The sequence below is a fragment of the Pholcus phalangioides genome, unplaced genomic scaffold (genome assembly GCF_987345545.1).
Source record: "Pholcus phalangioides strain wild (caught in Gottingen) unplaced genomic scaffold, Ppha-v1.0 ptg000001l_1, whole genome shotgun sequence".
NCBI classification, from domain to species: domain Eukaryota; kingdom Metazoa; phylum Arthropoda; class Arachnida; order Araneae; family Pholcidae; genus Pholcus; species Pholcus phalangioides.
The window spans coordinates 8,316,379-8,339,575 of record NW_028301594.1 but is presented as its reverse complement, the minus strand read 5'-3'; the positions used below and the strand labels follow the sequence as shown (position 1 = coordinate 8,339,575).

At 35.5% G+C, this 23,197-nt stretch overlaps 1 protein-coding gene across 2 annotated transcripts in view; it reads right to left on the bottom strand.

The window, feature by feature from the left end:
* LOC149089801 (beta-alanine transporter-like) overlaps positions 1 to 23,197 on the bottom strand; it is a 207,659-nt gene that overhangs the window by 5,449 nt on the left and 179,013 nt on the right. For both annotated transcript variants that reach the window (XM_089248179.1, XM_089248242.1), the window contains exons 4-10: positions 19,943 to 20,111; positions 10,990 to 11,116; positions 10,528 to 10,655; positions 7,480 to 7,694; positions 4,109 to 4,287; positions 3,810 to 3,994; positions 1,989 to 2,051 (exon numbers count right to left, since the gene is read on the bottom strand). In XM_089248179.1, coding sequence (XP_089104305.1) covers positions 1,989 to 2,051; positions 3,810 to 3,994; positions 4,109 to 4,287; positions 7,480 to 7,694; positions 10,528 to 10,655; positions 10,990 to 11,116; positions 19,943 to 20,111 — 1,066 coding nt within the window. The remainder of the gene's footprint in view (positions 1 to 1,988; positions 2,052 to 3,809; positions 3,995 to 4,108; positions 4,288 to 7,479; positions 7,695 to 10,527; positions 10,656 to 10,989; positions 11,117 to 19,942; positions 20,112 to 23,197) is intronic.

Genomic DNA, 23,197 nt, shown 5'->3' with positions numbered 1-23,197 from the left:
CTCGGTACTTCTGACAACAAAAAACAATTGATAACTATACCAGAACAAAAACCCAGTAATAAGTACGAAGACCATGTGTCCCGTTTGGTCGAGCTGGACGAACGAAAATCGAGCAATTCTTTTTCTATTTCCCACAAACTGTTTCAAAATATTCAATCGTGCCGCCCCACCCCTTCATATTTATCTAAAGCAGGATTTTTTTTCTTCTTTAAGCTACATTTTTTTTATATTAAAGTCAGAAATTGTGGGCAGTTGAAGAGAAACACATTTTTTACGTATACAGAGTGAATAGGTAACAGCACGCGCGACATTTTAATGGTGAACCGTTGATTTTAGCTCGGCATGCTTCCAATTAGAAAAAGCATCCAAATAATGTGTTAAATGAACCATCGCCAACATGAATGGTACGGCATTATGGTCGCATATATATATACGATTAGGTTAAAGATTGAGTTTATGTTATAAACATTCAATTTTCAATAATATGCTCGTATACTGATCAAAACTCACCTAGAAACTTGTGATAACAATTTAAAATCATTAAAATATTCTAATGAATAAGAGCATTTGTCGATCTCCTAAACTGAATACGTATCCCTTACGTTTATATTAAATTCTTCCATTCATTGTACACACACACATACACACAACGACGACTTTCCATATTTTTCATTCAGCATGCATGGTCCGCAATGGATCGTTATTTCCTCATGGCAACACATTACCGCGTCTTTTCTCTTGTGATATAGCGAAACATTTAATAACGTAAATGTATAAAGCTTAACATGCTTTAGAATTAAATTTAAAAGTTTTTGGGTTTTTTGGCAAAACGTGAAGTACAGTAAAAAAACTGTACTTCACGTCGGCCAAAAAACCCTTAAACTTTTAAATTTAATTCTAATTTACACGATGGCCACGAAAGCCTTCTGTTTCATTAACATGCTTTGAAACAATACGCAGTGAAATTTTAAGTACTAGCGCTAAAATAATATTATTTTCTGGCTTTATACAAACAATACGTTGAGTTTTAAGCAATTCTGTTGTTATCATATCGTGCCTATGGAGAATAATTCAATCACCGCATTTCTCTTATCTTGTTTAAATTTATCTATTCTAAATAATATTCGAAATAAAGATATGAGGTATAATTCAGTAAAAAATTACAATAAATTCGTTTCGAAAATATTCAAATCAAATTTGGCTGCGCTGAAAACTACCGTCATATTTTTCCCGTAAGGGATAATAATTCCCCTAATACAATCCTTATTGTTAATATTTTTATTTCGCGCAATACTTCGTAATATTTTCAAAACACGCTCAAATTTCTTGTAAAAGAAATATTGAGAAGGGAATATTCATATTGAATTATTCCGCCTTATCCGCTGCTTGTCACTATGGAAAGCTGGTCTACGCCTTTTTCTTGTATCGAAGCGAAACATTCACACGATGTAACTTATCCTTGACACTATGTATAAAAAAGATTTCATTCCCAATTTCTCTTTTTTGTGTGTGTGTGCGTGCGTGTGTTCATTGCTGGGAACGACGCCAAAGAAATAAGGTTAACTCAAGGCAATGGCTTTTATTTTTCTATCTGCGAATCATGATAACACTCTGCTGAAGATACTGATCCTTCCTCTATCAGGAAATATAAGAAATCACGGAATCGCAATTTGTTACGAGGATTCATCTGTTATAAATATTATCTTTTCATATGTGAGTATGATAAGATGATTACCTTTGGCGTATCCCCTCGGTATAGCTCGATCAAGAACAATTTTTGATACAACTGTATTTTAGAGCGAGTAATATTTGTTATTTGGGAAGATTATCTCGAGATCTTTTTCCGGGATATATATTTTATTAATGGAATCATTTCCGAAGGCATATTATTATTATTATTATTTTCGAATCTGTAAATTCATAAACTTCTACAATGATTGGGGGAATATAAAACAGTGATAACACAAGAAAAATGGTGATTATCTTACCTGAATATGGGAGAAGGTGGGTTTGGACCAGTGTTACGAAGGATTCCATTCCTAGGATCTATTCTAAGTAGTAATTGGAAAAAAGAATTATAAGCATTAGTTATTATGAAACAATCTAATGCTTGAATAACGATGCTCATTTAGGTTATCTCATAGTAAATTTAATATAAATAATCTAAATCCACTTTGACCCTTTATCAACCGATTGTACTTTAAAGCAGGAATATGTTATAGTAATCATTGTTTCATCCGCTTGTCACCATGGTTCAGTAGTGGTGGCTTCAGAGTTGCTGTGGAAAGTCACTGTTTTGATACCTTTTTAGCTGAGGGCCCACACGTACAATTCATATGATGTATTTTACATTTCAGTCGCTTATTTTAATTTTTTTTAGTGAGTGATTTGCGTTCATAATGTTGTTTTGAAGTCAGTGGCTTGCGCGTGTGGTATTTTGGTAATTCATTTTGGGGAATTTACGTTAACCAGTAATAAACAAACCTGAGTTGTGCGATTGCCAGTTCCATATTAACGCATGATCTCACCAAAGCCCACGAAAGGTGATCCTGTGGAATGAATGATACCTCCAGCATCATGCATATCTTCTTAGTTTAATATTTGATTTTTGTTAATTGCTGCATATTTGTATTATGGGCGGTGAATTTTCTCAACGGGCAGTGGTGTTGAGGATTTCTGCCATATTGTTCGTAGACTAAACTGAATGATTATGTATGATAATTTCTCTCTATAATTTATAATTACTATTACTGATTACTTCTACAGTGTCCGATTTCTATGTAAGTGGGCATCACTTAAGAAAATGAAAAATTATTCTGTAAATTATTAAGAAATTGATTTCTTGTATAAAAGAAACGATGGAAATACTGAAAAAATATGGCCAAAATGTATGCGTATAAAATGAGAAAATGATATTTCAAGTCAAAGATAGATATCGCTAAAAAACGAAACTAGTTTATTTTGACACGTAGAAACGCGGGTAAAAAAGGTAGGAAAGAGAGCGAACTTACTCGGTTCTGTCATAGCAATGGCGTCACGCATAGCGTCAGCTGATACCGATTTCGGCACGTCATGAGATAACATTTATCATGTAACCCCGTCTTTAAAGAACCAGACTAGGTAATTTTTGTTATGCCAGGCCGTAACTTTATTGAGGAGGGAAGAGCAAATCGTGATTTTGCCACCTCATCACAGTAAAATTTGATGATTTTATAAAGGAGTTTTTGCTAATAAAGTTTGTGGTCCCCTAAACTTTGTTGCCTAAATAAGTTGTGGTGTTATAGTAGAGATTATATTAGTTATACAGTAAAATACAAATACAACGCCACAACAGGCAAATTGCCCAACGAAATGGCTGACTTAAGAACATCATGGATCCCGAGCCATTTTTTGGAGGCCCTACCTACTACTGCTACACCACACATGCACCCCGCCCACACACCCCCCCCCCGCGGAACCCCCAACGAATCGGTACATGCGGGAATGTGCGTGTACGTGTAGTGAAACCTGACGTGAAGTTTTTTTGTTTCTCTGTAATGCTTGTTATGTGTAGTGCTGCCATCTGCCACCAGTTTATATTAGTAGTATAAACTGGTGGTGGATTATATTAGTAGGTTATTTTTCTTTCTTTAATTAGAAATAAAATGACCTACCAAATAATTTACATGAAAGTTATTTATTATTATAATTATATTTATTGTCATTCACTTCTTTTTCTATTTTTCATACTCTTGTACATAAAGGGTTAAACAAAGTGGTAAACGCGAACAACGGGAACTTGTCATTTATAACATTGAATGGATACATACTTCAGAGCATCGCAAGGCCCACAGTTCCCACACGACCATGGATTGTCACATTCAGTCAATGGCACCGCTTGCGGAGGATTTAAGAAATTGGACAATCTCGTTTCTGGTAAACTCAAAGCTGCTAGTCCGCCGATAAGCTGCAGTACGCCGATCAGTACCATGGGCAGGCTGTGGATTGTGCGACCCTTTCGAACAACAAAATGAACACGATCATTTTGATGCACACATGCACATCATGATATACATTTTCGAGGTAGAAACGTCTCTATGAATTTTCTGATTAATCTAGGAGAATTTACCTGATACATGAGTAGAGGTAGAAGAAACGGTCCGGCCATGGCTAGCATCTCTGTTAGATTTAGGGCCGTCTCACGCAGACCGTTTGGCAGTAGCTCCGCCGTCCAAAGGGGCAAGACGAAGTATGATATCGAAATGCTAAGTTTCGTCGAAACGAACAACGTCAACGAGGCTGATTTACCTGGAAAGCAATAATGAATAATTACCGCTCAAAGCAGAAAAAATTCTTCCACAAATAAAACTTTTAGGTAGTACGGTGCATTATATCTGTTACGGAAAATCGGACATATCCGGTTGTTATGCATAATTCCCGACCATTTTGGTCAATTTGATAAATTTCACTGAGTTTACCGCTTTTACTAGCGATTATGCATAATATCCAAGTCCCATTGGTATCCCTTTTTTTATCTTTTTTGTTTTCTCTACTTCTTTTTGCCTTTTTAGCTCATTTATTATTACTTATTAAACAAAATCTTTACAACTAATGTCTAAAACCAAAACAAAAAAATGTGATTGCTAGTAAGAGCCATGTCTCGGCTTCTTAGCGATTTTCATCACGATTATATTGTTCTGAACTTTCTGCGTTTATGCATAAAATTGAATTAAATTGAAAATTGAATCGCCCACATAGGATACTTATCGTGACAATAATTTTCGCAATATTGAAAAATGAATCTAAGGTATATTTCATCAGGTTTTTCCCACTTTTTTTTACGTATTTTATCGTCATATACGCTGAGCTTCAAACCAAGAGAGCAACACGTACCGATCATTACTCATCCATATACATAGATTCGCCATCGATCAATATCTGTCAGTGTCGAGACAATCAATGCTGTCAGCTGGTGATTGGCAAATGACTAACTACCTCATGGAGAGAGACACCGTGCTTTCTTTTCTTCACCCCATATGAAAGAGGATCTTTTTTCTTTCCTCTGTATATCTCTACTTGGGTTCATCAATATTTTATTACGTAATCGATCGAACAAAAAGGATTACGTAATTTTTTTAAATCTTATTTTCCTTTGTACCAGACATATTCCATTTAAAACGCGACAAGTCTTAATGATGTCACTAATGTTCCTAGCTGTACCGTTCCTAATTGAAAGGTAAAAGTATCTCGGACTTTGACTCTATGACTAACTTTAGTTTATGACGACCTAAAAATCCTTATATGGCGCCACAAACCCTGAAATAGATTTTTCAAAAATTATTTTTAAAAATATTTCATTCGATTGCAAATCAAATGCAAAAAATTTCGTCGCAACCGGTGAATTCATTCTTTCAAAGTGAAAGAAAGAAATAATAAATTATAGCGTAAATGTATAAGATGGGTCCCAAAATGATAAAAAGCCACATACAATATTCTATAAGTACCACCATTTATTTTTTTCGAAGTGAAAATTACTTTTTATCTAAAAATCCATGATCGCACAGGATTAAAACTATAATAATAATTTTTTAACATAGTCTATATCTGCATTTCCCATGACAGGAAAAAAAATTGGATCGAATTGGAAATCAAAACCTGTCCCGAAATGACGAAGCCACTCGAAAGTACTACTCGTGTCCAAGTATGCAATTATATTTTTAACATCCATCAATAAATTTCCCATTGTTCTTGCTAATGTCAAACACTCGTCTAGACATCGATTCAAAAAGTTTTTGGCATTTCTGCAGAGGAATATCTTTCCACACTTTGATGACCGCCCGTTGACGTTCTGAAACCACTGTTTTATTGCTTGAAAATTCACTTCGCCACTGTAACCTGCATGTTTTCCAGTGGATTGAGGTCTGGAGAACATGCGGAACAGTCCATCACTGGAATCCCATTCGCAAGGAATCATTCCCAGGTCAAATTTTCATTGTGAGGGACGCATTGTCCTGTTGAAATTGAGCTGTGGAGACATTTCGAAATTCAAAAAATGTAATTAGTAGGACTTGGATTTCCATGTCTTGTATATTTCTTGATTCATTTTGTTTATTTATTAGTTTTTGCATATTTCGCTATTTTTACGTGGTAGAGCATATATGCACAATTTTAAGGCATATTTTGTATACTTCATAATTTTCGATAAAAAGTAAATTTTTTCCTCGCTTCAGATTGGTTTTTACGGTTCCTGCCTATGACAATAGCTCCTAGGTCAAAGATTTTTTATCTACCCATTATGAAATTTGAAACAGAGGCAGAAAATCATGCAGTTGCCAGTGCAATAAACCCCCGTTTTTCCCTTTACCCTCCGGTCTAGCAGCGAAGGCTCACTGCGCAAACGCGGCGAAATTTGCATGATGGCGCGATAAAAACCTAGATGGCTCTATCACATTTTGGTACATTCTTCAATTGATATCTTCATCATTCTGTTTTTTTTTTTATCTCCTTTGAAATTTCAACACATTTTTTTTCTGAAAGAGACTTAATACAAGTTAGTTATGGGTGTTATATAGCAATTCTTATCAGGATAAATTTATATTTAGGAAAAACCAAAAAATACACGTGGTTCTATCCATTTGGGACACGCCTTACAATCAAAAACACAAAACACTTTGAGTGCGAGTTTCTCAGATTTTCCTCTGCATTTTCTCTGCAGTTTTGAGCTTATCCGTAAGATTAAAAAATAAAACTACTGCACTAAAGATTCTGAAATTTTGCCGAAATGTTTATTCAACATTCGTTAGTAAAATGAACCTCGAACTTGGTATCTGACAATTCATTGGAGTTTTATGCATTTTTAAAGTTTGAAAAATATATATATACTTCAAAAATGTGAATCAGTTTTTTTAATACTTCATATTAGTAAATTGCTAAATCTGAGGTCCGTTTCACTCGCGCATATCATGAAATGAATAAACATTTCTGCAAAATTTTCGGAGTTTTTTGTGCATCTTACAGATGAGTTCAAACATTACAATTTGGGAAAATCACGATCAATGTTTTTTTTTTTTTTCATTTGCACTATGATTCATTAATTCATTCTTTCATTTTGAAAGAACAAATTAATCGATTGATACAAAATGTTTTGCATTTGAATCGCATATTTTTTAGTCATTTTTGAAAAATCGACTTCAGCGGTCGTGATACCCCTTCAATACCCCAAAAACAAGTGATTTTACGGACGGACAGCTATGCAAGATAGTTGTGCGTGAACAGCGGTGGTAAAATAGTAAGGGAAAGAGGAAGGAAAGTCGAAATTTTTAAACGGCACAAAACGTCAATGAAAAATTTAACCCCTATTTTAAGCTCAGTCGTTTATTATATGATTAGATATAGTCACTCTATGTTGCATAGCTGTTGTTCTCTCTCCCCGTTTGCTGGTTAGAAGAGATCATAAGAATTTCCTTATGGGCATTATACCATATTATATTATCTACTTACCGCGTTTGCGGGTGGCCATCGTGACGCATAGAACACCTCCTAAGGCACAGGTGACGCAATAAGTGCATCTCCGACTACAACATCGTAACATTGTCGCTGCTATCAACCAACCGATGACTTCGGATATAGCGGACAGCAAGAAGTTTAGATAAACATCTCCGTGAAGCTCTAGACAGAAATAATTTAGGCCGAGGAATGATGCAGTGCTGGTCAACCTAAACATACATAAAATATATGATATGTAAATCTACTCGTTGAATCTTAGTTATTTCTCATGAAAATTAATTGGGTTAGATTCCAGGCTCTTAGACTCAATCACTTTTCCTACGCCAAACGTAGACAGTTTGTAGGTTTAAGGCTTCTCCTACCTTTTAACATGGTAAAAACTTCCTTATGTACAAATATTATTAAAAATATTACTTATCCATTGATTTATTTCAAATGTTTACCGCATATATTTCATTGTATATGCTATCAGATGCCAATAAAAAATTCAAAATATCTGTAGTTCTTACAAAATTTCAAAGAAATGGATTAAAAACATCCTGCGTGCATGATTAGATGATATCAATTAAATTAGATAAAAATTGATTCAAAATAAAGGAAAATGTACACTCATAAAATGACGGAAAAAGATTTGAGTTCCATTCATACTTAGGATACAATCCAAATACTTGGGATATATATTTTTTTATTTATTTAAAATTTAATTTTGAATAAGATTGAGTAGATAAAATCCTTAGTCTCTTCTATCATTTTTGAACTGAGTAGGCCTACATGTAGTTTTCTTTATTTTGAATCTTTTTTTTATTCAATTACATTGATTTCATGCAATTTTATCATGCGTGCAAGCTGTTTTTAATGTGTTTTTTTACTTTTTAAAATTAAGCATTAGAGGTATGTAAATTTTCATGCCGGAATAGAGTAGCATACATAAATATATGTGCGAAACATTTGAAATAAATCAATGAATAAATAATATTATAATAATATTTCTACATAAGAAAGTTTTTGCTATGTTAAAAGGTAGAAGGAGGCCCCTTGATACAACTGTAATTCATCTAAATTGTGTTAAATATTTTTTGTGCTATCCAATAATTGTATGATTATATAAAAACAACTACTAAAATACGAGCAAATAATATTTGTAAAAGAATCCAACCACTCATATTATTAGAATTAATATCCTGGAACACTGTTCAGAAGCCCGATCATGTTCTTTGTGTTCAAAACCGAGCCAAACCTTTAATTCGTCAGCATTCAATTTTTTTTTTTTGGCAACGCAAAATCTGCAGGCACGTCTGATGAATATCAGGTATGAACATCACAGTCAATTAGTTATGTGACAAAAAACCTGCACTACACTTAGTGATGATTTTGCTGGAGCCAGCCCCATTTCTGGCAGATAATTTGGCACCAGTGTATTTTATTTTTCTTATTACCAAGAACATCGGTGAGCACTGAACCAATTTCTGATACTCTGCTTCTCGGCAATGACTATGAGTCAAATGCCGATCTTTATTGAGAAAACAATGAATATGGTCAGCATTTTCCTCCGACAGAAATCGACGCCCCTCCTTAGAGTCATCTTTAATGGAGACTATTTTACCCCACACTAACCTCTGTCATACCGCCGTACAGCAGTTAGCAACCGGTGGAGTTACGGGAGGAAATAAAGGCGAATCCCTGAATTCGAACACGTACACCTTGACAGAAACCTTCATAGCGAAAGACGAGCATCCTACCACTGCACCACACGGGCGCTAATTTTGAGAGAGACTGACACAGCTCTTAAAATAATTTATATCACTCAAAATCAGTTGCATGTTTCACAGAACATTTCATCAATCAATTCATGAACTTTGCACATGCCATTTTTGAAACAAAATTTGGTGATGACTCTATCTCTATCTCTGATACAAGAAAGACAAAAAATTTTCATTTGAAAAGAAAAAAAGAATAAAAAAATTTGGATGTTAAGACGATGCTTGATATTAATCCGTGTCATTTATGTTGACACGTTGATCATAAGCACCAGGGATCCACAACCACCGGCCCGCGGGCAAAATGAGGCCCGTTAAGGAGTTCAATCCGGTCTGTCGAAATCATTCCAGAAATAAAAATGAGTAAATTCACACAGTACGATATGTGTAATAAGGCTTACTATATTTCCTCGAGGAAAATGCGGGACGTCACCAGTGATCACCAAAAAAAGTTGCGAACGGTCAGCAATACTGCCATTTATCACTAAACTCATTGTAAAATCACCAAAGGCTGAAAATGGACAGCTACCTCAAATCTCACAGGGTTAACTTGCGGTTAAAAAAACGAGTATTTTTATAACTGCGTGTATGAAGTGAAAATCTAAATGACTACAATTAATTATGATTGTATTCATAATTATCATAACACAATTTATAAAAAATAAAAGTTATTTAAATCCGTGATTTAACTGAAGAACAGATATTCAAGTAAGTTTCCTGAAGAAGAAAAAGAGGGACATTTTTATCAGAAAATTTGTTTGAACTGCCGAAATTATGGAAATATACGGGACATTTAATAGCCCCATACACTTCCTACATATTGTATATATACATCAATTTGTGACAACTGAAAAATGTATGCATCCACGGTCACTAGAAATGCAATTTTATAAAACCATTTTGCGCAACCATTCGTATTCACCAATATATAAGATCACTAAAATCGCATATAATTGCATCGAAGTCTCTAAATAACACAATTGCAATGATAAAGCCCACTAACCAATACTAAAAAGAAAGTCTTACTGTTCTACTACTCACTAATGAAAGTCTTGTTTGATAATTCCGGCTTTATTACTGAGAAAACCAGAAAGAATTCGATAATAAAAAGCTTAAACACATCAGAGAAAGTTCTTTATTAAAAGAAAACATTTTGGAGACGTTCTTAAACGGAACAAAAATAATAAACAAGAAACAATAGAGAGAAAGAGAGGGGAAATGTCAACGAGAAGAAACAAACAATCTCTTATGGGTAAGGATCGATTTCAGAAAAGAATCATCTTACCAACAGAAAATGATGACGGTTGTTCTCTTTCTGAAGGCAGCTGGTTGAAAAAGCCTCTTTATGGCCTCGAACTGCGTTTCGGGCCGGGCTCTGTAACAGCTCAGGCTTCGTTCCAATTGAAACCTTCTCTGTAAAACAATTGCATAACGCCGTTAGTTCAGTTATTTGGATTTTAAAGGAAGAATTTTATTGAAAAAGCAAATTGAAATTGATTACCATTGAAATTACGAGCTAGAGAAGTTATTTTTCTTTTTTAATTTTTACATTTATATCCTTGCTTTTAGAAATATTCTTCCCAAATTTTATTTGAATTAACGACTATTGAATGTAATTTCAATTTATTTTGACTGTTTCAAAATATATATTTTTAGCGAATTTTGGTCCAAAAAGCAGTATTTTTGGGCTATTAGTGAAAAATATTGAGATTAACTATTAATAGATATTGAGGTGATATTTACATACCTTCGTGCTCACGATGTAATCAGGTGTAAGCTCCTTCTTGTTGACTTCGGCCACCGTCCTGAGGAACCTGAGCGTCTCTTCGAATCGTCCTCTCGCCAACAGCCAATGCGGAGATTCTGGAAGCACCCTGACGAACTGTTGAATTATTGCTCGATGGCCCAACAATCATCATGGCATCACAAGTTCACACATAAATTCATAAATACATAATATATTTCTCAACGTCTATAATTGAAGCTTAGGTGCCCTGAGCTGTCTACAATCGTAACTATTTCATGAGGGGACTATGCAACTTGGGTAACGTATTACTCAATTGATTTACTTATTTAATTTCTTACTGAAGCCTTTTCAAAGACCGAAAATCTCAGCCTCGGAAGCCGAGTCTGAATCAATGTAGCGAAAGTATGTGAATTGAAACACTTCTGCAGAAGATAATTAGATACCCTGTCATAATGTTTATGAACACATGGGCCACGTGGTTATACTCATCAGAGTAATCGCTACCATTTGCTAATGCTCTGAAGTGGTGAATGTCTGAGTTCATTTGTTTCTCTCTCAAATGTTTTCATTCCGTCATCACGAAGTTTACAAAGTTTCGTTGGCTTTCTGATGAACACTTGTTATTAAGAGCTCATAACAAAGGGAGTTCAGTTATAGACATTAACAAGCTGATAATTTATTAATACAGTCGACGTCGCTTATTATGATCACGAGTAATGTTATCACTTTTGCAAAGAAAGGAAGGAAGACCCGTATCATAACATGGGAAAGAATTCGTCAAATTTATTCAGAAACCGATTTATATTATCAATTCTTTCCCCGTCAAAAGTTTTTCCTCGTCCCCGTTTTTTTTTTTTGTTTTTTTTTTTGCTTTTTTAAGCTAATTTTTACCAAACTTATCTTTTACCTAGTAAGTTGCTGCAGGACTATTTAAAAGGCTAGAGGATGTTCATTTCTCCCCGTACTTAACGCGGGGCCGTCTTAAGAGCATCATGGGCCTCCGGGCCAATTGGTTTTTCTGAGGAAAACCAATTGGAAAGTTCTCGAAAATTTCAATTAGTTCTCATTTTTGTGAGGCCCTCTTGAGGCCTCCGGGCCGTGTCCGGATGGGCCCATGCGTTAAGACGGCACTGACTTAACGTTGTAATCGGACTGCTGTATTTACTGTGATCCATATCGGTGTGGAGCTGCTTTTGCAATGGTCTTGCCAAAGTGAATGTAAAATCTATGTCAGAAAACCTCCTTTACTTGTTTTCTTGATCAGTTTCTTTTAGTTGACTAGATCAAAATTTATTTTTCTTGAATACTTTCTCAAGGCATCCATGAAACGTATTGTAAGTTAAGAAAAATATCGAAATTCATGATATACTATACATTAGACAGTTCCATTCCAGCACGTCGCAATTGCAGAATAAAAACAATGCAGGATTTTAGCTTAAAGAAAAAAAAATGACCTGTTTTAAAGCAAAAAAAAAGGAACGATTGAACATTTTGCAACGAATTATGTGGGAAAGTAAAACACAGTGTTCCGTACGACGGTATGCATGGTGATCATACTTGCAAACGGGAATTTTCGGCTATAGTTATCATTCGGTTAATGTTAGCAGAAACTGTCGGAAATGAAATGAAGTGATGTATAATAATCGGATCGGGTGAAAAGGCTATGGAGCCGGAGAAATACAGGTTGTTGACGGTTGGAAATGAGAGCATGTCGAACGCTCTGGTTTAGGCGTCTATGTGAATCAATGTGAATATAAATTATTCTCGTTGGTCTAGTGTATACTTAAATCGTGATATGTCTAGGAGGCCAAGCGAAGCAGAAACCTCCGAGAGCCGATATGATCATATTAAGTGGCGTGGACTGTATTTCCTTCACATATTCAATTGTTACAATTGGATGTTGTCCAAACAATGTCTCAATGAAATAAAAATTCAATAGTCGATTCTGAAACTGAAATTAAATGTAAAAAAATATCATGAAAAAATGAAAAATATAGTTGTCTGAAAATATAGTTGTGAACATAGTTACGGCAGAGATAAGATGCCTTTTCTCACAGCATAATATCTAGAAAATAACTGTTTCCTTGATAGTTGTAATTGTTTCACTTTAGTAAAATTATAATTATAGGCATATACATTGAATTAATACATTGAATACATTGAATAATTATGATGCTCCCAATCATAAAATGCCACAAATGTTAAAATTTTCTTTTTTCTGAAATACACCAGAAGAAATTTACCCCAACATTCCAAAGAATATTGGTCCGCTTCGAACTTAAAGTTTCTGCCGCTTCGTACCCGTTAAATAACCACGTCTCAAAAAGAAAATGAAAACTAAAAACTTTTACTTATAGATATCTGGACGAATTTTGTTTTGAATGAAGTCATCTTATTTCGGTTTAATAGAGAAAATTACATATTTTAAATATATATTTTTTCTAGTTTAGGCTTATCATTTCTTTATAACCTGGGAAACAATTTCTATTTTGGGCGTCGGGAAAAATGTTGATATTTTAATTTTCGTAATTTTTATTTTAAAATTCATGTTCATTTTCAAAATTAACCATAAAATGTTTATTATTTTCAGACCCTTTTCCAAGCATGTTTTATGCCGAGAGATGCGATGGGAAAAAAAACCATTTCGTGAACTACAAGTTTTTGAGACCTGCCACGAAAAAATATATGGTAATTTTATATAAACTTTATGAAAGAAATAAAGTAGAAAGGATCTTTTTACATGAAGGGAATAATTTTTGTTAAAAAGATGGATTTCGTCGAAAAGAAGTGTAGTGGTAACTCAATTTGCTGGACGAACTCATCAATTTGCATAATTACTTATAATCAATTTGGGCTTCTTTTCTCGGTTCTGTTTTTCGGCCTTAATTACATATTTACTTTGCTTTCCTTCTTATGGCTTCTGGATCTTTCTCCCTTCGTTTCGGAGTTGGATATTACACCCGAGCATTACTAGAGATTTTTAACGCGCTAAGCATGCGATAGAAGAACATTCGACTTTAATTTCATTATTACAATAAGCAGCGGATGCAAAACACGCTATTTCAAATAGCTTTGAAATGCAAATCTTATTTTTTTTTCTCCCCTTTTAATATTTCAAGGGGTGTAATTGAATACGTAGGTTGCAATGAAATCGAACGGATCTAATTTATTTTTTATGTAACGTGCGGAGAAGAACCTTTGATCCGTTCCTCAAATAGTCGCGTTGGTATCGATTTACTTTATTCCATACAACAAACGTAAAGAAACGTCTCCTGCAGCTATACGAGATACTTTTGCAAACTTCTTATTTCTCAAACACTTTTCCTCTTAGAAACATCACGCGAACGTCATTCGATCTCTTCCATGCTCATGATTCTTCTTCTTTTTTTATTTGAAATGCCTCATGGCTTGAATAAAAGCCTGGGACTTTACAGCATTAGAACACTGCGATGCATTTTTACTTATGTGGAGACAGGGCGTTGGAATCAGCGGTTTATTCTCGCCTACGTACACATTTCCTCACCTTTTCAAGAGGAAACGTATTGAATATTCATTTTATTCCGAGCTGTAGACGGAAAGAACAATCCGATCGCAGTGCTTATTCAGCTTTTAAGAGATGCGCTACTTTCCGTAAAATATGCAGATCAGGTAAATGTCGTATTTCACAACCGTATTCCGCCTAAACCCATAAAAGCCATGAGGGGGGAAAAACGAGGAAAAGCAAAAACACGTGGAATGCGTTTTCAGTCTTTTCAAGTGTCGTTCCGTTATGAGCCATTACTGTCTGGATAGTTCTTTTCAACTTGTTTTGTTTCTTTCGGGGCAATTTCTGTTAATTATGCATGCGAGTTAGATAAACTGTATACCGTAATTCATAATTCACGTGATTCGTTGCTAGGAAGGTCATCGCAAATGTCAGTTGGAGAAAAAATGTCTAAGTTTTGTTTTTATATCTGTTGGTGATTGGAATGTACAGACCATATGTGGTAGAATGGTGGGCTGGCCCTGTGCAATGAATAACGACTACTACCTTCGCCACGAGGTAATTTATTTCCATAGAATAGTGGAATTCAATTTTTCCTTTGAAAGTGTTCCGCACATTTCGGACCGACAACTCCGGAATTTTTGGGTTCTAATTGTTTCTCTGAGGATAAATGTTTTCATGGTGGTAACGTCAGTCAACTAGCAACCTCAACGTGCAGAACTGTCACTCAGCTGGCCAGTTCTGCAAGCGAACTCACCAGGCTTTGTCATTTCAGTGACAAACCTGGTTGTGTTAGGTTTACCCTGTTTACAACACCTTCCCCCCTCAATATTTTTAGACAGATCTGATTTCGAATACAAAAGATACGTATACAGCCATTTAACATCGGCTCCAAACTGTAAATTCAGTTAAAAATAGCCCTTGTAAGCTAAACGTCATCAAAACAACACTTGAAAATTAAACATAAAGGCCTTATCACCGTCTGTTAAACAACTTGTGTGGTGTTCTGCTCAATTCTTCTGAAATTATTGAACGTTAAAATTCTATTTTCTACAAACATCTTTGATTCGTATTTCATTTACAGGTTTCTAAACAGAATAAATGGGCTCAACATACGCCATTGTTGTGGAGAAAAGATATATTAATTCAGACGTTCAATCAAATTAAAAAAAATCCTTTAAAACGAATGAGCTTTGTTTTTCCCCAATAAAATACCGGGACAATGTGTTACTCGATATTTTCCCATTTAAAAACATCGTTTCTTTAGAAAAATCCAACATATATACGCACAAAATACGTGCTTTTCTTCTAGTTTTTCTTTTGTTTTCCCTTCTTTTCAAGTCTTTCTTTAGAACAATCTTTCAATGGGAAAAAAGGATAAGACAATTTTTCCTACTCAACAACTAAATTGTCTTATATTGCTCTCTTTCACACACGGTCTCTCTCTCTCTCTGTCTGTCTCATCAAGTTGTGTGTAGCAAGCAGCTCTTTGATATGTTGAAAAGAAATTAGGGCCACCATGAAAGTGGAAAAAAAAGATTAGTTGCTTCTTCTCTTTCCTAAAAATAATAATAATAATAATAGCACTAAAAAAAGGAGAAAGGAGGAACCATCGTTCTTTTCCATGTCTTTCACTTGCTATCAAGAAGTGTCCCGGAAACAGTAACCCTACGGAGCTTTAATCAAACTTAGCGAGAGTTTGGCAGTGAGCCTGGAACTTCTCTTAAAGCTCGAACGATTTTCTCTTGTTTTCGTGCAAACCTACAAATCCAAGATATATATATATCTGAATCAATGGTTGCTTTTTATAGTTTCTTCAACTATATGAGCCGCGTTAGAGCTTTCTCTCTCGTGGGTGGAAAACTCTGTAACAGATTGTTTATATCGAATTTTATTTTAGAATAAACTTTCTATCTGAATCTGACCTACTCTCACCTAAACGAATTACTTCTTAATTTCATACTCGTATATTGAATTCCGTTTACTGTAATTTAAAGTGGAAAATTTGTGAAACTGTATACTATGTTGTATACAGGATGATTCAGAAAAGATGGGAAAGACTTTAAGAGGTAGTAGTACACACAAAAAACACAAAGTAGTAAACGCAAATGCACTACCGGGAACAACATAATAAAACCGAGGCTACGAGGAGAAAACACAAAAATAACGTATTCGTTAAAAAAAAGCAATTGTAATGAATAATTTACAATAATTGCTCAAAAGAGTGAATGCCAATGGTGATGCAAGAAGAGCAGCGGCGACGGAGGGATTGGCGAACGCTCTGAAACATACCAGGCATATCGCGAACCTCCCCAGCAGCAGATGAAAGTCTTGCGATTAGTTCCTTCTCACAGTCAAGAGGAGTCTCATGCCCTTCAGACTCTTCAGCTGCCCCCACAAAAAGAAATCAAGACACGACAGATCGGGCGATCGTGGTGGCCAAACTACAGGACCACCTCGCCCGATCCATCGGTTTGGAAAAGTGACGTCCAGATAGTGCCGTACCTCTCGCCCAAAGTGGGCCGGAGCTCCATGGTGCTGGAACCAGATACGCCGCCGGAGGGCAGTTGGAACATCCTCCGGCAAGTCTGGCAGCACCTCTTGCAGAAACGTCGATATTTGGCCTCGTCAAGGCGTTCCGGCTGAAGATACGGTATTGTATATTCTATTATTCTATTATAGCCGATGATTCCTGCCCAAACATTGATGGAGAAGCGTCGCTGATGCGTATGTGGATTTACAGACGTCCAGACATGTTTATTGTGGGTATTAAATACACCATCTCGTGCGAAAGTGCATTCATCGGAGGAAAGAACGGTGTCCGCAAAATCTGGGCGCGCTGCACTCTGCTGTAAGAGCCAGCGGGCGAAATCTGCGCGACGACCATAACCTTCTTCATTCGAGTATGGTGCAACCTCTCACCCTTCAGCACCCACCATATCATGGATTATGACACACCAAGGCTACGGCCCACAGCTCGTTTGCTCGTAGTTGGCTGATCAGCCACCATTTTCAAAATCTCGTCTCTCACACCTGATGTTCTGATAGTCCTTGTACGACCTGCGTCAGACCGGGAAGCAAGAAAGGATCCCGTTTCGCAAATTTGTCGATGCAAGCGCGCAAATATTTTTCGGATTGGGCAATCGTATGGGGGGGGGGAACGCTCACCGTACATTCGTGCTGCCTCTGTGATACTTCCATTTGCACCTCTGTAAATGAAATGCATGTCTGCTTTTTTAGTATTACTAGAGTGTGCCATTATTCCGTACGTTACAAGCTGTAATAACTTCATAGGACGCCTTTTGTTCACTGTGACGCAGATTTGCAAAAAGTTTCTTCTTCTTCCTCACGTTACATTTGCATACATGGTGTTCTTTTTCTCCCGATAAATTTCAACGGGAATGGCGTTTAAACTTTTGCGGAGCGGCCGTTTCGAAACGCGCTAACGCGTTTGCTTTCCATGTTAGACCTCACATTCTTTAATGACAATTGTTTGTATTGGTGTGTACTATCATCTCTTAAAGTTTTTTTCATCTTTTCTGAATCACCCTGTATACGAAGGTTTTCCAACAGCTGGCTGATGCAAAAATGAATTTAGGAAGGAGAGAAAATTTTCAACTGCCGTTTTGTGGGGAATCAAACCCATGTCCTCTCACTTGATGGGCTATTGCACTAGACTACAAAGGCAACGAATTTCAATATTTTCTTAGAGCTCGTGTGCACGAAAGTATAGCGAAGAGCAACGTCGTCTCCGGATAAGTCACCATCTGGAGACAAGTGTGAGCAATTGTGAGCTTTGGCCTGAGTTAGGTCCGACCGTCAATGTATGGGTCCGTTCAGTGCACACGAGCTCTAAGGAAAGATTGAGATATTCGTTACCTTTGTAGTCTAGTGGTCTAGGGTGCTCACCCGGCAAGTGAGAGGACGTGAGTTCGATTAATTACCCAGAGAGAGACAGAGAAGGGCAGCTGCATTTTCTCTTTAATAAATTCACCTCCCCATCAGCCAGCTGTTGGAAACCTTCGTATGGGTAGTGAATAGTAACATCATCCTCGCATATGTTGCAAATTTAGACATATTTTTTTACCAAAAATTTTTTCATTGAAATTATTTCGTTGAAAGACCTAGTTAATGGTACAATATAATGAACATATAATAGAATATACGTGTAACAGTGGAATAAATGCAGGATAACGTCTATCAAAATGAGCAGTGAATATGATTCCCAATTTTTAGAGCCCTTGACGATAGATAAATTAATTGTTTTCTATATATACAGCAACAGATGGAGATTAAGATTTAATTTCATTTGAAAAATGGTGATTTTCATTTTTCGAATTCATTCCATTTTCTTTTCTTTTTTTTCAAATTCATTTCATTTGCATTCTTCAAATGAAAAATCATCAATGATCACCATCAGTGAAAAATGGTGATCCTTCAAAAGATCTGATGAATAAATTTTTTAAAAATATCGTAGAACAGTGATCGGGAAATTACGGATAACTTAAATATTTTATCCCAACTGCAGCAGATTTTAAAATAGTACAGTAGTATAAAAATTCTCAATATTTCAGTATTTAAAAAGAATTCTTCTAAGAGTGGGGAGGTGTTCCCTTTTTTAATATGCCAATTTTATTTTTGGCCCACTTCTAAAAATATTTGCCCATCACTACCGTAGAGGTAAGGTAAATAAGAAAGAAAGGTAAAAACGGGGATCCTCTGTATAAAGGCATTTTCAGGGTGACACTTCATAAAATAGATGTCTTAAACATAAAAGCTACTCATTTGACGGTGGGGTGACATGACTAAAATCTACATCGTGCTTTTAAGGTAAGTCCACACTCATATACAAAGTTGAGGAACAAGTCGCAGAATAACGTGTTGAGCGACTTCGTATATGTGTGTGGACGTGTTCTGCGAAATTGACATCTTAGATAAAAAATTCTCTATTTGTGGCGCAACAAATGTCGAGTTGTTCAACTTTGTGTATGAGTGTGGACTTACCCTTATAATCACATTTCAAGACTTTGCTGATATGAACACTTTAGTCGTTTTTGCTGTTTATTTTTGGGAATTTTTATACATACGCCATTGTTCAAAGTGTAGCAGATCTATAACGTGAAAATCACATGGCTGAGAAAACGTCATGCAGTTGCCAATTTCTAGTTGCAGTTTCAAAAATATATGGCAGTACTGAACACGTAAAAGACAATTTCCTAGATACTTATTACTGCCAGAGATAACCCATAGTGCTTTTCAGTGTTCATTGAAAGAAAAATTTCAGAAATTTCACAAAGAATATGTACAGCGTACAAAGTACTAGTTTAATACATGTGTTGATTTCGCTTCTTCTCATTGTTCAAGAAATTACGATCAAAATTTGTGAAGAGATGAAACATTTCTGAACTTTAGGATGAGATCAAAAGTTGCCAGGAGATAGAAAAGGAAAAAAAATCACTTGTAACTTACCACCAATACAAGAAGAAGGCAACGAAAGGTGTCGCCGAGGCCAGTGCGATTTGTGGCCAGTCCCGGGAGACGAGCACGAATCCTGCCAGGAGAGCCCCACCTATGCTCCGGAACAGATAACAGAACTGAATGGTCCATCCTCGAAACTTCGTTCCCACGAGTTCCTGAGCTGAAATTTGCATTAGATTATTTCAGGAATTCGGAAGCGTATGTACGTATCTATCATGACAAGACGCTAAATAAATGCGTGGTAGAATAATTAAGTATTCATATATGCGTGAGAGAGAGAGAGAGAAGCTTCTTCTTACGCTGATTACAATAGCTTCCTCTAGCGCCTTTCTATCTATAGAAAAACGATCAAATATAATGACGATAGAAGAGAAATTTCGGAATTGGAGTTTCGATCATTCATTACAGAGAGAAAGCTTCCTTTTTTATCACGTGTAATTTTTCTCCCTCACAGTCTTTCACGTATATTTCTGGATGCTAATTTCTTTATAATTACGTATTTTCGTTACCACGAAATTGTGGGAGTTTTTAAGTAGAAATTTGGGAAAAAAATTCGCTGCTTATGAATGCAGAAAGAATTTCTTTCAGATAACGCGTGTATATTTTTGATTACACAAAGTAATGTATGTCAACAATTTGGATTTTTGGTATTAGTTTCGTTTCACAGATTGAAGAAAGGAGAAGAAATTAGGTAAATTGATTTTTGTATTTATACGCAAGTTCGCCACACTACTGAATGTTTACTTTTGAATTTAAAATATTGAAATGCATACTACATGTAAAAATATGTTGAAGGATTCAAAGGAATGAAAATTATATGTACTATGCTGAAATTGATATGAAGCTTGAAAATATATTATACAGGGTGCCCTGCAAGTGCTAGCACGACTTTTATTTCATCCACCGTCCATCGTAGAGACTTTAAAAATGCTCAGGAGGCGTTCAAAAATTACACTGTACATGTGTGAAAATACAGTATGTCAAAAAAATGAAGAAATTAAATTTTTATACGGTCCCCCGTGCTCTAACGTCCAATTAGAAAGTTGTTGCCCTGAGGCCAACAAAAAAAATCCATATTTCTGTGAATATTTCATTTATAAACATGGATTTTTTTTTCATCAGGAGAGACAAGACAACTTTCTAATTGGAATTTAGAGCACAGGGGGAACCGTATAAAAATTTAGATCTTTCATTTTGTGACACACTGCATTTTCACTCTCAGAATTGGTATAGAGTAATTTTTGAACGCCTGTTGAGTATTATTCAATTGTTATAATGCAAATTTATTATAAGAAAGTGCAAAAATGGTTCGACTGACATTTATTTAACTCACAGTCGTATAAGAACAACAATTTCATGTTTCCGAAAGTAATTTACGAGATTAAATATGCAGGGTTTGTGCAAATGAATAACACGATTTTGAAAGCTCATACGATATTTTCAAAACTATTACACATAATATAATATTACACATGATATACATAACAATAAAGCAAAACATTCAACGATTTTTTTGAACATTGCTCAATAGATAACAGCACTTCCCTAGACCGCAGTGACTGAACAATTTTTTTTCAGTTACAAAATTCCAAATGTACGCTGCACAGAAGCGGAAACAACCCTGACATTCTATTACACAAAAACTTTTTTCGGTCATTCTCACCTTTTATAATTTAAGACTACTACTACTACTTCACCAAACACCAACTCTGGCCATATCGCTATAGTGCAATTTACTGCCATTAGTGAGATGGGTTGGAAGTGAAGGCGCTGTCTATCGGTGGTCGCCTCGAGTTCGTTAGGGAAAATATCTTATCAATATCCTCCCTTGGGTTCGAACCACGATGGTAGACGAGCATCTTACCACCATGCCACTCGGGCACTATAATTTAAGACTGAGTTCTATGGAAGTACTGTCACCTATTGAGCGATAGTGAAAAAAACGTTGAATATTTTTATTTTTTGTGTCATCATCCGCATATATCAACCATTTTTAATCCTCTAAATTTTTCCATCATACTTTGCCTGATGCTTTAGCCATCCAGCTGACTTCCGGAACTTTTCCGATCTCGTCAATCCATCTTGAATGAGGACGTCTTCCCGGACGTCCAACACCACGGGGGCACCAACCCAGAATAATAGTGGTCCATCTGTTGTCCTGTATTCTTGCAATACGTCCAGCCCATTTCCGTTTTAAACGTTTAAGTCTTTCCACGATATCATATATCTTTCTGTAGCTTCTTACCCAAGTGTGTTTCGTTTCCTGTATCTCCTTGCTATGCCTAACATACATCTTTCCATGTTCCTTTGTATTGTCTGTAGCCTTTGTATCGTCTTGCTTGTGAGTGTCCGCGTATCAGCACCATTTTTGTGTATCGCAGATTATATTACTTGCAATAGTTTTGAAAATATAAATGTTTAAAATCCTTCATATCATTCATATATGCAAACCCTGTATAACAGCAGTGTTCTTTTGTATGTCAATATTTTATATTATTGAATATTTTACTATAATTATATTCTTTTCAGACGCTCTCCGTGAAACACAGTCTATACAAAATCAAATGTAGAAAGGTTGAGCTATTGATCGTGAATATGCAGCTGGAAAAAATTAGAAACGGCAACAAGAAAAGTATTTCTATTTCCAGTCTTTGATTAGGAGAAATATCTATAGCTTTATACATGTAATCCTTTTTTTTTTCTATTTTAATGCTTTTAGTATTTATCTACGATTCATTTAGCATTCAGCTTATTGAATATGAATTTAGGCGTCAAAAATTTACAGTTATTTAATGACGTATGAAAAAAAAATTACTGAAAATTTACGAAACTTTTAAAAGTGGTCTTTTTAAAAAAAAACTTTTTTTTTTTTCAGAACTCTGAAAAGTATCGAAACGTTGAGCGATATGTAACTTGTATAACAAACAAACGTTTTAGAGAAATCTCTTCATGGCCTGAAGCGATAAATGCCCTCTTATCTCTGGCGTTCGAGATCGATACACGTTTTCAAAAGAACAAGTACAAGTTTCGAGAACATTAAAAGCAAAAATATATTTCTTTTCCAATTTTATTTCCTTTTTACTACCTCTTTTAGAATTTTATTTTCCTGTGTGTGTGTGTGTTTCACTTTTTAAAGACATTTTCTATATATCTTGAAGACGAAAACACTTCGGGGTTCAAAAATAACTTTTTTCAAGAAAGAAAGATTCGAAAAACAAAGACTGCGTTCACACAGCAACTCTGCAG